The following is a 14,296-nucleotide window of genomic DNA, read 5'->3' as shown; positions in this document are numbered from 1 at the left end:
CAAATAGTTTTGAATATCATTACAGTACCAGGTGCAGGTACATAATAAACCACCCGTTCTGTGGACCAAACTCCCAACCCAACGGAAAAGATACAGAAATGTGTATTTTTAAAAATCCATTATAACCTGATCTTGCACGATTTCTTTAGAAGCCATTAAGGAAAAAGTAGTAACATACATATCTATTTTTTTTTTAAACATGTTAGATTTTCAGCATGGCTGCTTTAATCAAACACAAACAGAACAAATGCTTTGGGACACTAAAAGTATGAGTTTTGATTTGTTTCTTTAAAACAACCAGAGAAGAATAACTATTATCGTTCTTTAAACATTTGCATCCGATGCTTATCGAAATATTTTATTCCTTTTCTCGATACCGACGTCAGGCGGAAGTTTGTTGTAGTCGGTATCTTTTTAGCATCCGGTTGTTACTACAACGCCCGTATGGCATTGAGCCAGAAAACGACTTACTAAAGACAGCGAGAATAAGCGGACCAAAGTGAACAATTATAGTTTTTGTGGTCGGTTTTTCTGATTTTTGGTATGCTACATCGCTGTTTTGGTCTGTCATACATATTCAACGCCTTGTTCTTAAGCATTGTTAGAGAATTGAATTAACAAATAAATTAATTACTAATTACTGATTTACATAAACTCATTCTGCAGATGCGTGTACGTACATACAAACGTCTACAGATTCACCCAATCTGGTTTTATGCCCGGGAAGTTAAATTCCAAGAACTGTCAACAGGGTAATTTCATCCCCCAATGCATAGTTTTAAAATCTAAACCAGCTCACTCTTAAAGACTTTCCTATTTAAATGCATAAGTCTTTTTGTTTTCTTGAAATGAAAATTTAATTGTTTTACTTAATTCAATAAAACAAGAAGGTCCATTTGTATACATTGAGAGTGAGTGTATTTATTAAAGTGAGTGGTTAGTGTGAGAAGGAAAGTACTCCACCACCCTACTTAAGTGAATGGTGTGTAAATAGGAAAGAATGTATTTAAGAATTAATGAGAGTATGAGTGTGCCTAGGTTTAAAAACTGCATGGGGCTAAAATGATTTAACTCTGGAGCTGCCTGATTAACATGGAGGTGATCGGTATGAGATACAGGCACATATGCAATACCAGTATGAGATACAAAAAGTACCCAGGTGCCTCTCCTCACAACTAGATTCATCGCCTCTCCTCCATCTCTTCTCGATCCTCTCCCAAGCAGTATAAAAACCTAGATGTTTGATTGTCATATTTTTATAATGGGCAAGTTAGAAGATGTAGCTCTTTGGGATTTAAGTAGACGAAAAACAACTAAAAGTAGAGTAGTATGGGTTCACCCACCCACATTTTGCCTCGCATTTTCTTTTCTAACTTTATCCGCATAATCGTGGTCACTGTTGTTCCGAAGCATGGGATATGTTTGAACCAATGAAATTCATTCATCATAATCAAAAATTATTCAGAAATTGTGAGATGCTGTCTGGTTATGTAGGTGTCAGAAGAATATTTTCTTTATCATGCCAATGTTTCGATCTTTATTGAGATCATCTTCAGTGCCTGGGATTTACAAACATTGTTTAAATTTAACAAATACATGTAGCATGTGGAAAAAAAGTTAATTTATACAATACAAAAAAATATTTTTTTATATTCATTCAAAGTATTTCTACTCATTCAAAATGTTTGTTTTCTGTCCAGTCAATGGCACTCTCAACCCGACATGCAATAATGGCACAATTATGCAGAAAATAAACCCCATTCTTGCGTGTCATGTCGAGAGTGCCACCCCCACCCCTTCAAAATCCAACGTATATAAACACAAAATAGCAAAATCTCACTGGCACTCTCATTACAACACGCAAAAATGGCACAATTACACAGAAGACAAACACTTTGAGTGAGTAGAAATACTTTGATTGAATATATAAAAAAATATATTTTGCATTGTATAAATTCACTTTTCCACATCCAAAATGTAATTTTTATATGTAAACAATCTTTGTAAATCCCAGGCCCTGAAGATGATCTCAATAAAGATCGAAACGTTGGCACGATAAAGAAAATGTTTTTCTGAAACCTACATCACACCAGACCGCATCTCATGATTTCTAAATAAATATCGATTAACGGTCACTAATCACCACAAATGAGATTAATAATATTTTTTATTTGCAGGGTCTCCAGCCGGAACTAGTGGTAGCGTAGGGGATGAGGGTGTTGGGACTGAAAAGAGGCGAGGCAAGTGCAAGTGGTTCAACGTAGCCAAGGGATGGGGATTCATCACACCCGACGATGGAGGCCAAGACATATTTGTCCATCAGGTATTTAAGCCAAATATAAATTTCAAGCAAATATAACGTTACATTTTATTTTTCAGAGTGTCATCCAAATGACAGGTTTCCGCTCTCTTGGAGATGATGAAGAAGTCGAGTTTGAGTGTAAAGCTTCAGACAAGGGTCTCGAGGCGACACTAGTGTCAGGTCCTGAAGGAGCAGATTGTGCGGGGTCACACAGGAGGCCCCAAGCTAAAAAGAGATTCAGGAAAATTAGGTAAACACCGATTGAAAATTAATATGAAAATTAATTTTACTGTTTTAGTTAGCTTACCAAATTTTCAAATTGTACTCAGCACACATTCCATCAGACATATTTTTACCTGATATATGTTTAGTGAACAGATAATCCGATTAAAAAATGATTTTAACGATTCAATTTGTAAATAAGGTGCTATAATTGTGGGGAGTTTGCCAACCATATCGCTGCCAAGTGTAGCCTTGGTCCACAGCCAAAGAGATGTCATCACTGCAAATCCGAGGACCATCTTATAGCCGATTGTCCGACGAGAAAGAGATCAACAGGTTCGACTAACGGTGGTACGACGACTGCTGGCACGAGTGATGAAACGTCAAATGGAGCTTCAGAGCAGGTGAGTGCTGCGATGGCTTCATTATCTCTGAACAATGGCCAGCAGGGCAGTGAATCTCAACAACAAAACTAGGTAAATTGTTTAGCAGTGTTCTGACAGTATTTGTTAATTATTTAAATAAATGATTTTTTTTATAGCTACCTAACAAAGTGGTATCTGCTGACTTGTCACAGATACCGTTTAGAAGCATCTGAACATTGAACAAATTACCATTACACTCAACAGTTTGTTCAATTATTCAAGGTTTTAGTTTATGTTCTATGTTTACAAGCTTCTAAATTTATTAAGTAGCTACTCCATGAAAGACTTTATGAGTGCCTTAGTTAATATTACAAGTTGCTCAATTAGCACAAATTAAAGTCTAACAATGAACTTTACTAGTAATTGAAGGAGAAATTACTTGGAGAAATTTTATTTTACACAGGAGAATACATCTTAACGTGAGGTATTACATCATTTAAATAGGTGCAATTACATAAAGGAGTTTCAAAATACATATTTCGGCGTCTATACTACACAAATGTTTAACCGAATTATATTAACAACAAAGAGCTGTGAATGTACAGTTACAAAATGAATCAAAAATGTTTATAAAGTATTTATTATGGATCTTAAATGTCACAGTGTTACTCCTAATCTGTGACTATAATTAACAGGTGGAACAATTGTACAAAAAAAAATGTATTTATTATTATTAGGCAAAAATTATGTTATTAGATAAAATTCTGCAATGAAACTCCATGTTGGTTGTTAATTTCAAAATGATTGGATGTTTCAGTTAACTGATATAAAGAGTACAATGTTAAAATAGATAAAATTTTGAGTAATTTGACTCACATTATTGAATCTCCTGAACAGAATAACCATGAATTCTCCTAATTATTATAGTCCAAATAGTTGAATTTATTATTTTATGTTTTTTTTTTTTTCAATTTTTTGGGAAAGAAAATTTATTCTCAGTAAAAATTTTAGTGTATAAATTTTAATATTTTAAAATAATGCTACTAGTTTGATAGAATATCCAAAGAATTTTTATTTTAACTAGGTATATTGACAAACAAATCTATTCATAATTTTATTGTGTTTGTTTTATTTTTTTATTTTTATAATGTTTAAAGTATAAACCAAGGTTCCTTAAACCTATTGTTTTCTCTTTTAATATTTTTCTAAGTTGCCTTTTTTAATTTTTTCCTTTTTTTATTATTCTTTAACGCATTATACCTAGTTTAAACTGCGTTATTTTATGTACTTAATTCTTTAAAAATAATTTTTATAAAATTAACACACTACATATTATTGCACATTTTCGATTGAATGACACGTATAATTTAAAATCATATCAATTACAACAATTATCGTTCATCTGTTTGTGCAGTAATATCTACTGTGTTATTTTCTCTACAAAACTTGTTTAATTTGTTCTTAAAGTAAGGAAAGTATTACCATTATCTACCTCATACAACCTTAACTACCTCAAGTTCTAGAATAATTTTAGGTCTCAAGAAAATATTTTCTTGGTGAGCTGAAGAACTGACCTCCTACAAATGTAACATACAAGACTGCGCTAGTACAATTGTATTTTTAAAAGTTTACAATTATAGGCTTTAAGGGTTTTTAATCATCTAGGTTTTTTTTTGTTCTTATTGTATAATTAATTTTGTTTTCGCTCAACATTCATTCCATTATACATGTACTTTTTATTTTCTAGCTTTACTAGCTACATAATGTTGTTAATTTGTAAATATGCCATTTGTGTTCTATTAAAAGTTTTTTTAAAGACACAAATTGTGAATTGTTAATAATTCATTCAGGCACTAATATAATGTATACATGTTGAGGTGTACTTTTGTAGTGAGCATGGCTCATAACATTGCAATAATTTTCTTTCAATTTCTCAACAAGCAAGAAAATGCAATTTTTGATTTGATAAAAGTATAAACAGTTTAAAAAAAATTGTTTTTTGTTTTATTAATACCACTAGTATCTTCCCATATCTTCACAAGTTTCATTTTTCCTGGTATTCCTGGCTAACATTTAACAAATCTGTAATTAATCACAAATAACATACTTTTTAACATTTTTAGTACTATCGTCATTATTATTCTCATTGATCCCTGACTACCAAAGGTTTCTGGTTTCTCATAGAAATTGAGTTAAAATTATTCCTGTCAACCAGGATTAGCCAACCGATGGCATGCCCCCTTGAAAACGATTAATGGCATTGGAATTTTGTTTTACTCTGTGATATGACTGCTCATCTAAACTTGTTGAACACTCGTTTGCAAGAGGAATCTTTTTTTCATTTACCAATATTGACTCATGTTGCATGACAAAAGCTTTTGTGTCAGATTTGTCTGAAAATTGACTGCCTCATTTCCTGGATGATGATCCTGACTATCAAACATACAAAATCAAATTTTCATCTGTACTTCAATCCTCCAAAACCAGATTAGCTGTATTTAACGTAGAAAAATGTTAGACATTAAAAGATTAACTGGAAAATGAGGTATCGGAAGTTGAAAACGTTGGCTAAATGCATTTTACCTTCAATCCCTCAATTCATTACCATAAAAATTATTTATTTTCACGTTGTTTTTATGCATAAAAATAGAAAAAACAAGTTTGTATTGTAAACAATAAAAATGTGAAATTTCATGCAATGCTGAAACTTGCCATGTTTTGCAAAATAGGCGTAGTGTTTAAAAAAAAAAAAAAAAAAAAAAAAAAAACATCCTTTCCATGATTTAAATTTTTGTCTTGGTTTCATTGCAATCGAATTTAGCAATAAAAAGATACAATTGCATGGGAATCTGGCCTTACTCATGTTAAACTTTAATATTATGTTACAATTGTTTTCTGATTCATTGAATTTCATAAAATAAACAGACACCTACCAAAATTTAACATTATGATTCTTGAATTATGTATGTCTGACTTCTTGCATTAAAAATATGTTGGTCAATGTTTGTAAACTGATTTTTTAAGTTGAGTGGGGAAAACGGTGATCGGGGTCTGTAAACTGTCAGATAAATTTTCTTATTTCAACTGCAGTTACTAGTTTAAATTTTTAAAGGTTTTTCAATAATTTAATTTGTCTTATTTTAGAAATATAAAACATCTTTGGCAGTTAATCTAAGAATTTCAAAAGACACCACCAACAATCATGGCAACAAGTATCTAGTGTACATATAATTTGTGTATCGCTATCGGACAGGTAGGGTACAAAGGGGCCTAACTTGAGCACAATATGCCCTTTCCTCGCTAAAACTATCTTCCAAGGAGAATTTCTAGTCATAGAAACATGTTGACATGAAATAAATAACAAATGTCACAAGGGTGCAACGATTTCAATACCATCAGCTACAGCTCTGAAGGGTTTCCAAATGGATGAGATTAACTAAAAATTACAATTAATTAAGGTTTTTAGTTGAGATAAAAAAGTCAATGGCATGAGCGGGATTCGAACCCTCGATCTTCGGCTAGATACGCCGCTCCTCTACCACTTGAGCTATCGTGACCTCGATCCACTCAGACACCAACTTCCCATATCTCGACCCCACCTTTTGAATTTTCCCTCCTTTTTGCCATTTTTCATCTGGAGGGAAAATTTAAAAGGTGGGGTTGAGATGGGAAGTTGATGTCCGAGTGGATCGAGGTCACGATAACTCAGTGGTAGAGCAGCGGCGTATCTAGCTGAAGATCGTGGGTTCGAATCCCGCTCGTGCCATTGACTTTTTTATCTTAACTAAAAACCTTAATTAATTGTAATATATTAATTGGTCAAGCGGACCACGAAATTAACTAAAAACTTGTCTGGAACTGCTCAAATACCCAAAAAACTGGAACCTACAATTAGCTAACACTATGGTGGTGTTCATGAGAGTACTTTAGGCATAAAGGCAAAAAATAGATGTAAAGATTTACTTGTATCTACAATGTGTGGTATTTAGTGATTATTAATTACTGATTATTTAGATATCATGAGCTGCGGTCCTGTATGAATTAGGTTTAGAAAAACATTTTCTTTATCGTGCCAATGTTTTGATCTTTATTGAGATCATCTTCAGGGCTCAAAGTGGTTTTTTTCTGTGCAGATGTGTCATTACTGTGTCGTGTTGAGAGTTCCCAGAATGTACTATAGCAACATTAACATTTTCACTATGGAAGATGCTACAGAGGCATCATCAGTGAGTTGTTTCACCATGTAGATGACACTATGGTGGCAGTCTTAATTAGGCAGGTCTTAATTTTATAAAATCTCTTAAAAAATTCCCCGATAAATCAAACAAAAAAGGTGCTTCAGTTAACTTGTTAAAAAATAATTGGAATTTTTGGTAACAAATGAACATTTAGAGTGTATACCAGGCCAACAAAAAGTGCAAAAATACCCATGAGGTGTTGTGGCCACAACGGTTTAGGTATTGGCACGGCGCTCATCCCTGTAAGGTACGTACAGGTCCCGAGTTCGAATCCAGTTGCTCTTCATACATACCTGATATAACCTTGTAGTTAAAAAAAAAATAAAATGGAAAAAGAGGAAATTCTACTCAACAGAAAGAAAACAATTAAAACTAACAGGTATATTTACAGATTCTCCAGGTAAAATAACCTATTAAAAAATGGGACTATCAACAGACCCAATTGCCAACCATAGTAAAAGGCCATGATACTTCTGTGCAATATAGGCCAAGATTCTGTACAGCTGAGAAGAATTCAGTACTTCATTAAAGAAACAAAAATCTCATAGAAAATCCATTAACAAATAGCACAACAGATAAAAATTTAAGTGGTAAAAGGGGGGTCCTTCAACTACATATTGTTAAAAAAATTATAAAATTTAAAAGCAGTTTTCATACAGTATGTTTAAAATCAAATGTGTATTTTATTCCCCCCCCCAGTAGTTAAAATTCACCTATGAAAGGTAATTATGGAACATTAGCAACAACCTTAACTGCATCAGACCTTTGTCTCCTGGTGAAACGTCAGATAAGTGGAGACGTTTTTTTAACTTTTCCTTGAAAAATGTTGGCTATCATTTTGAGGCTTTAATGGTTGTAAATTACGATTTGGTGACAAACCATCATACTTAGTCGACATTGATGGTTTATCGTCTAATCCATGAGACGACTGCACGGACTTAATAGAAGTATTAGATAATTGAGAAGAAAGTGCACTGCCAGCAATTGGAGCACTAGGTTCATTGGGACGAGTTGTTAAATCCTGTTCTACATTTCTACTGGATGTTCCATGAAATACATCTTCATATGTTCTCATTTCTTCTTCTTCGCATTCAGCACTATATCTTTTGTACATCGCAATTCGATGTACCAATGATTTATGTAAATCTATAACTCTATCAAAATTATAATTGTAGCCTTTGAACATCGGTAGCGCCTCATCAGGTTCTGATAGTCTAGAGTCAAATTTTTGCATAAATATATCTTCTTCATGTGCTCTAAATTTCTCTATAATATCTGGAATTGAATGTTTTGCTATAGCAATCTTCGGTTGTACTTTAATCAATTCTTCATGAGGTTTATGAATCCTCGGCTGTTTTTTATAACAAGAAACAATTTTTGGTCCAATTAGGACATTTTCCTTTTTGGTAATTGATTCGTCTGATGTCAAGGAAAATAGATCCCGTTCTATTTTATCTCTATCTTCAAAGCTTTCTTCTATCTTCTCCTCTTCATGTAAAGTTTTACTAACTTCAGATATTTTCTTGCCTTCTTCTTCTTCCTTCTCTTCTATATGCTCCTCATCCCACAGTTCTCCTCTAGTCAACGCCTTTTTCTTTCTCTCTCTTATCTCTAATTCTTTCATCCTTCTTAATAATTTCATCCTTTCAAATCTCTTGATCATTGGAGGTGGATCAGAACGAGGCAATAATTTTTTAAATAATGTTTTGTGTGGGGGCATGTAAGACCTGTGAAGGCGACTAACAGTGAGGACAATTCTTCTTTCTCGCCTCTTTGCCTCAAGAGCTGCGTATGTTTCTGCTTTTGTCCTGTTTTTAATTTTCTCTTCATATTCTTCATACAAATATCTTGGCATTTCATGTGCTTCTTTCCAAACATTAACTATTTCTGTTTCCACTCTTTCCATCATTTCTACATATGATAATTTTGTTTCTTCTTCACCAATGATTTCGTCATACATATTATGTACCAAACCTTGTGTCTCTAGAATGTGGTCAGCACTAACAACATCTTTGTACACAGTCTGAGTCAGCTGTCTAGCTATGGCTTCAAGTTCCAAAGAGCGTTCTTTTTGGTATAATATCCCTGCTTCTAAATCCTTGATCTTTTCTTGTAAACACATAAATTCAATTTTGTAGTATTCTTTCACATGTTTTAAAAGGCCTTTCAAATCTTTTTGTATGTGTCCAACATCAGCTAAGTGCTTGGCTGCATGTAAATTCTGCAATTCAAATTCTTTAAAAACCATATCTACTTCCCATGGGTGTTGGAAATAAATAGCTGGTGGACCCAGATTTACTATGTCTGTAATGAGGTCATTAACAAGCTTATCCAAAAACTTATCCTCTTCTGGAGTATAATTTAAAAACTCTTGATAATGCTCAAACACATCTTCTGCCATTTCTTGTGCTTTAGGTTTATACGCTTCTTTAGATCTTTCGAATTCTTCTTGCCAATGTGTTGGGCTTATGTTATAAATAGCTTCCTTGCAGTATTTCCGGTAAGTGAGCTGTTCTTCCATCTTGTAAAGTGTGCATTTAATAGCATTCAGATAGCCACTTGAGCGTTTCACCTCTTGCGTTTTCTCATCTTTTAAATGCGCAATTTGCTGAGACTCTTCGATAATTTTAACAGATTCCTGGTGATCATCTGTCAGATAATTTTCAAACGATTGTATGATTTTGTCAAGCTCTTCTCGGATGGTGTAGAGACGCCATAAATCCCGAATATGATGCTCCTCTTGCTTTTTAATTTCATCTTCTAAAAACCCAGCACAAAGTTTCTTGAAGAAACACCTCCTGTGATTAACAGCGAAATGTCGCTTGTCGAACTTTTCTTTAATTGGGCGCCCTTTGACCAAAGAAAAATATTCTGAATTATTGTCAAGTTTGGATGGGGGAATGACTATATTTTTATCCGGGATATGTACTCTGTTGAGAATGTCATTTTTCTTGTAATCATTTCTGTACGCATGTTTCGGCCGGTTTTGTGCAATCCTTGGCGGCTTGAAGGAAATGTTGCTCAAAAAATTCTGGGAGTTGTCAATACCAAATGGGCATGGCTCTTTTGAAAGATCACGGAAATTTGAAATCGGTCTACCCGTGGTAAAATATTTGACTGTTGAAAAATTGCTGTTTCTTGTGTGCTGTATAATATCATGTATTGTTGGCACCTTCAACTTTGGCCTTGGTTTTTTTATGTTTAATTGCTTCTTGATATAGGATATCAATTCCTCCTTATGTTCAAGAGCTGAGCAAAGCTTGTCCACCTGGGCCATTTTGGCTGTGGTGTTATCAATCGCATCTTCATCATTCTAAAAATAAAAAAATTAAAAATTAAGATAATGTGGCTTTTATATGAGTACAAAGTAGAAGTAAAAAAGTAAAGAGCATTGGCTATAAGTCATTAAAATCACAATTTGTACAATCTGTGGAGTGAACCAGTAATTAGATTGCGGTTTGAGAATTGGCAGAATAAAATGATCGATAACATTCAAATTGTATGTATCTATAATGTAATGCTCACCAACAAAATATTTAATTTACAGTATAAATTCACTAGTTTCGTGGTCCGCTTGACCAATTAATATCTTACAATTAATTAAGGTTTTCAGTTGAGATAAAAAAGTGTGGTTGAGATGGAAGGTTGGTGTCCGAGTGGATCAAGGTCACGATAGCTCAAGTGGTAGAGCAGCGGCGTATCAAGCCGAAGATTGTGGGTTCGAATCCTGCTCGTGCCATTGACTTTTTTATCTCAACTGAAAACCTTAATTAATTGTAAGATATTAATTGGTCAAATGGACCACGAAACTAGTGAATTTAATAAGTTTAAAATGAAGTATACTTCACTAAAGCTCTCCGTGGCCATTTCCTTTGTCACCGAGAATCAAATTGATTACACGACATTTGAAAAATGGCAAAAGGAGGGAAAATTCAAAAGGTGTGGTTGAGATGGGAGGTTGGTGTCCGAGTGGATTGAGGTCACGATAGCTCAAGTGGTAGAGCAGCGGCGTATCAAGCCGAAGATCGTGGGTTCGAATCCTGCTCGTGCCATTGACTTTATCTCAACTGAAAACCTTAATTAATTGTAAGTTATAATATAAAATCGTTATGTAATTATAAATTGAATACATAATGATAAAATTGAGATATTGCCCTATAACAATAATTTTATTAAATTTTATGCAATTTAAAATGGGAATTTTGTATGCATTTGGCCTTCCGAATTAAGAATTTTAAAAAGAAAAATTAAAGCTTGGATGGCAATAGGATAAATAAGATTACGAGTGAATGTTTGGAGTCAGAGCTTTATAGCACTCAGAAGAGATATAGCTAACCTAAGATAGAAGGTTTGGATGTTAGGGCGTGAAATGACCTTAGCCGTTAAAACGCCCTTAAAAATTAATAATAATAATAATAACAATAATTTTTTACCATTTCTGTTTATAATAAAGTTTTTTTTTTAAACCTCCTCACATCGCCCATTTCAAATTAGAAGACGCAAGAGGTGACACTCCACTAGTTACCTAAATGAATATTACCTTATGTTCAAATACCAGTTACAACGTTTTATATAGCTATGCATTTTGTATAAGATTAATCCATATAACTATTTAGTTGTCATAATTGACTGTATTAATTATTTTAATTATTTATACTTTTTATCTAAGGTCTTGATTGAGCTGAAAAAGCTAGTGTCATGAGCAAGACTCGAACCCATGACCTTCAGCTCAATATCTCGATGGCCACTGAAGTGATATTTTCATTTCAACAAAAACCTTAGATACAAAGTATAATTAAAATAATTAATACGGTCAATTATGACTACTAAATACGTATTTAGTAGTATGTAAGTATGGATTAATGAAATAATTGCAGAAGTGCTTACTTCGCTGACAGCTCCCCATGGCCATTTAATAGGTCACCGAGAATCAAATCTTGATTGCACAATATTTGAAAATATGATAAGAGAAGGGAAATTCTGAAAGGTTGTTGGCTGAGATGAGGAGTTGATGTCCGAGTGGATCAGGGTCCGATGGCTCAGGTGGATGGAGGGGCGTCGTATTGAATTGAACGCCATGGGTTCGAGTCCCGCTCGTGACACTAGCTTTTTCATCTCAACCAAGACCTTAGATAAAAAGTGTAATTAATTCAATTTTATATAAGTTTTAGCAAATTGTCTTTCTAAATATTGAAACAATGGACACACTATAAAAATCAGTCGTAACATTTTTAAAATAAAGTAAATCTAAACATATAAAACAGCTGGGATTACAATTTTTTTTACTAATCTCAAATGCTACAAACCTTGTTAGGTGTAGCAGCCATTTTCTCCTAAAATCTTCTAAACTTACGTCCAACCAACACTTGCAAGTACAATAACAAAAAATAACAACAACCTAAATTTTATATTTGAAAATGTCTTAATTTTCAAAGCATATGGTAAATATATTTCCCAACGCTGAACACATGTATTGCACATATAATATAATAAATATTCCAGTAAGCATTTACACCATGAAATAAACTTATCACTTTAAAACTGAACTTAAAATAATAAGTGATGGCCAATGTTGTGGTTATATGAAATACAACTAACATTCATCTCTTTACATTTCCGAATTGATTAGAAAAACAAATTACACAGGAAGGAAGTCAATAAAGTTGCACAGGTACCTGACAATATTTTCAGGTATAAGGCAATAAACATTAGGACCTCACAAGAAGCTGTTCACAAGCATTTAGAATTTTACAAGCTGTTGACACCTTGCTTCGATTCATTCAAGTACAGTTATTTTTACGACTGTTTCATTTCTGTTCAAAATTTCTGTAGTTTTAAAAGTGTAAGAAACAATTAAAAAAGGTAAAATTGAACTTTTTCATTAATATTTTTTATCAATGCAATGTACAACTAACTCACAGGTACAAAAATATTCTAGATTAAAAAAATACTCCTGTAACAAAGAAACTGCTGAACAATGTACAAACTGACACACAACTAAACTCCAAACAAAATATTTTTTATATTTGAAAAATTTTATAAGTAATTTTAAAATCTAAGTTTCAATATTGTTCAATGTATACTTTGTGCAGATCTACAAAAATGAGTTCAAAAAGGTATGTTTTAACATTGTATTATTTTGACCTTTACTGTTCTTGATTTCTCCACTAATTTTCCTGCTTTAATGTATAGTTATTACAAATTGAATAATTTTGTTTTTATATGGACCAATTTATATTTTTTATTGCAAAATGTATTTTATATTGTATTTTGGGCATCTACCCCTTTAAATAAATACTGTACATCATTCTTTACAAAATTTATTTATAATTAAACAAGCTATACAAGAAAAATCTTCTCTCAACATTTATAGCCTTTTACCAGTTAATTGTTCTGAAAACCTGTTTTAGAATGCAATTGAAGAACGATAGTTATAAAAAGTCAACCTAACCTGTACATACATATATTTTCATCTTACACTTAGCATCTTAATATATTTTCCTTATAATCTATTTTGGGTAGATGTATTGTTCTTCCACGACGCAGAATAAGAAACTATGTGAAACCTTTTCGAAAAACTTTGTGAAATCAATGTCTGTGGAGTAATTGAACTCTCTTTTTAAATTATCTGGTTTATTACATTCAAATGGTCCACTGTTCAAAAAACTTTTCGGAAGACAGCTTGGTTGTTGTAAACTTTTCTTTAATGCCGTAGTATTAAAGTTAATGGCAGATGCTGAACCGACACTGGGACCTGCGGGTTTTGATGTACTCAAACGCATTTCAGCTTTTGAGTTCAGTGAGGAACTGCAAATGACCCCATTCCATTTCAATAATTGTCATTTATATTAAGATCCTAATGATTAAAAATATCTTAGACTCCACAAAAACAGATAAAGTCAACAATCAACCAGAAATCATGTTGTTCATTTTCAAACAAACGGTAAGGATTTACAACCACCAGAGAGCTGAAAGTGCAAAGATTTTCCATCATCAAATAATTATTTAGAGATCGTGAGATGCCGTTGGTGTGATATGGGTTTAGAAAAACATTTTCTTTATCGTGCCAACGTTTCGGTCTTTATTGAGATCATCTTCGGAGCCTGGTATTTATAAATTATACAATTTTTATAAGTACCAGGCCCTGAAGATGATCTAAATAAAGATAG

General features: G+C 33.0%; 2 protein-coding genes across 4 annotated transcripts in view; one reads left to right on the top strand and one right to left on the bottom strand.

The window, feature by feature from the left end:
* Positions 1-4,881, top strand: part of LOC106661231 (protein lin-28 homolog) — a 43,654-nt gene extending 38,773 nt beyond the window's left edge. Inside the window, exons 2-5 of one of the 2 annotated variants that reach the window (XM_014384498.2) lie at positions 2,178-2,323; positions 2,380-2,552; positions 2,727-3,000; positions 3,353-4,881. In XM_014384498.2, coding sequence (XP_014239984.1) covers positions 2,178-2,323; positions 2,380-2,552; positions 2,727-3,000 — 593 coding nt within the window. In that variant the 3' untranslated portion in view covers positions 3,353-4,881. Of the gene's footprint in view, positions 1-2,177; positions 2,324-2,379; positions 2,553-2,726; positions 3,001-3,065 lie in introns of both variants that reach the window. The other variant, XM_014384497.2, reaches the window with a different exon arrangement.
* A 2,612-nt stretch (positions 4,882-7,493) lies between these two features.
* LOC106661203 (golgin subfamily A member 6-like protein 6) lies at positions 7,494-12,560 on the bottom strand. 2 transcript variants are annotated; one of them, XM_014384458.2, is made up of 2 exons: positions 12,015-12,367; positions 7,494-10,440 (listed from the first exon to the last, which is right to left on the bottom strand). In XM_014384458.2, exon 2 carries the CDS (start codon positions 10,402-10,404, stop codon positions 7,933-7,935), a length of 2,472 nt encoding a protein of 823 aa, XP_014239944.1. In that variant the 5' UTR covers positions 10,405-10,440; positions 12,015-12,367; the 3' UTR covers positions 7,494-7,932. The 2 variants fall into 2 exon arrangements, with proteins under 2 accessions (XP_014239944.1, XP_014239943.1); XM_014384457.2 differs by lacking the exon at positions 12,015-12,367 and adding an exon at positions 12,434-12,560 and having other exon boundaries at positions 7,787-10,440.
* Positions 12,561-14,296: the final 1,736 nt, after the last annotated feature.

The sequence above is a fragment of the Cimex lectularius genome, unplaced genomic scaffold (assembly GCF_000648675.2).
Source record: "Cimex lectularius strain Harlan isolate CLEC.00 unplaced genomic scaffold, Clec_2.1 scaffold75, whole genome shotgun sequence".
Taxonomy (NCBI): domain Eukaryota; kingdom Metazoa; phylum Arthropoda; class Insecta; order Hemiptera; family Cimicidae; genus Cimex; species Cimex lectularius.
Note: the sequence above shows the minus strand (reverse complement) of the source record. Positions and strands in the feature narration are given on the sequence as shown.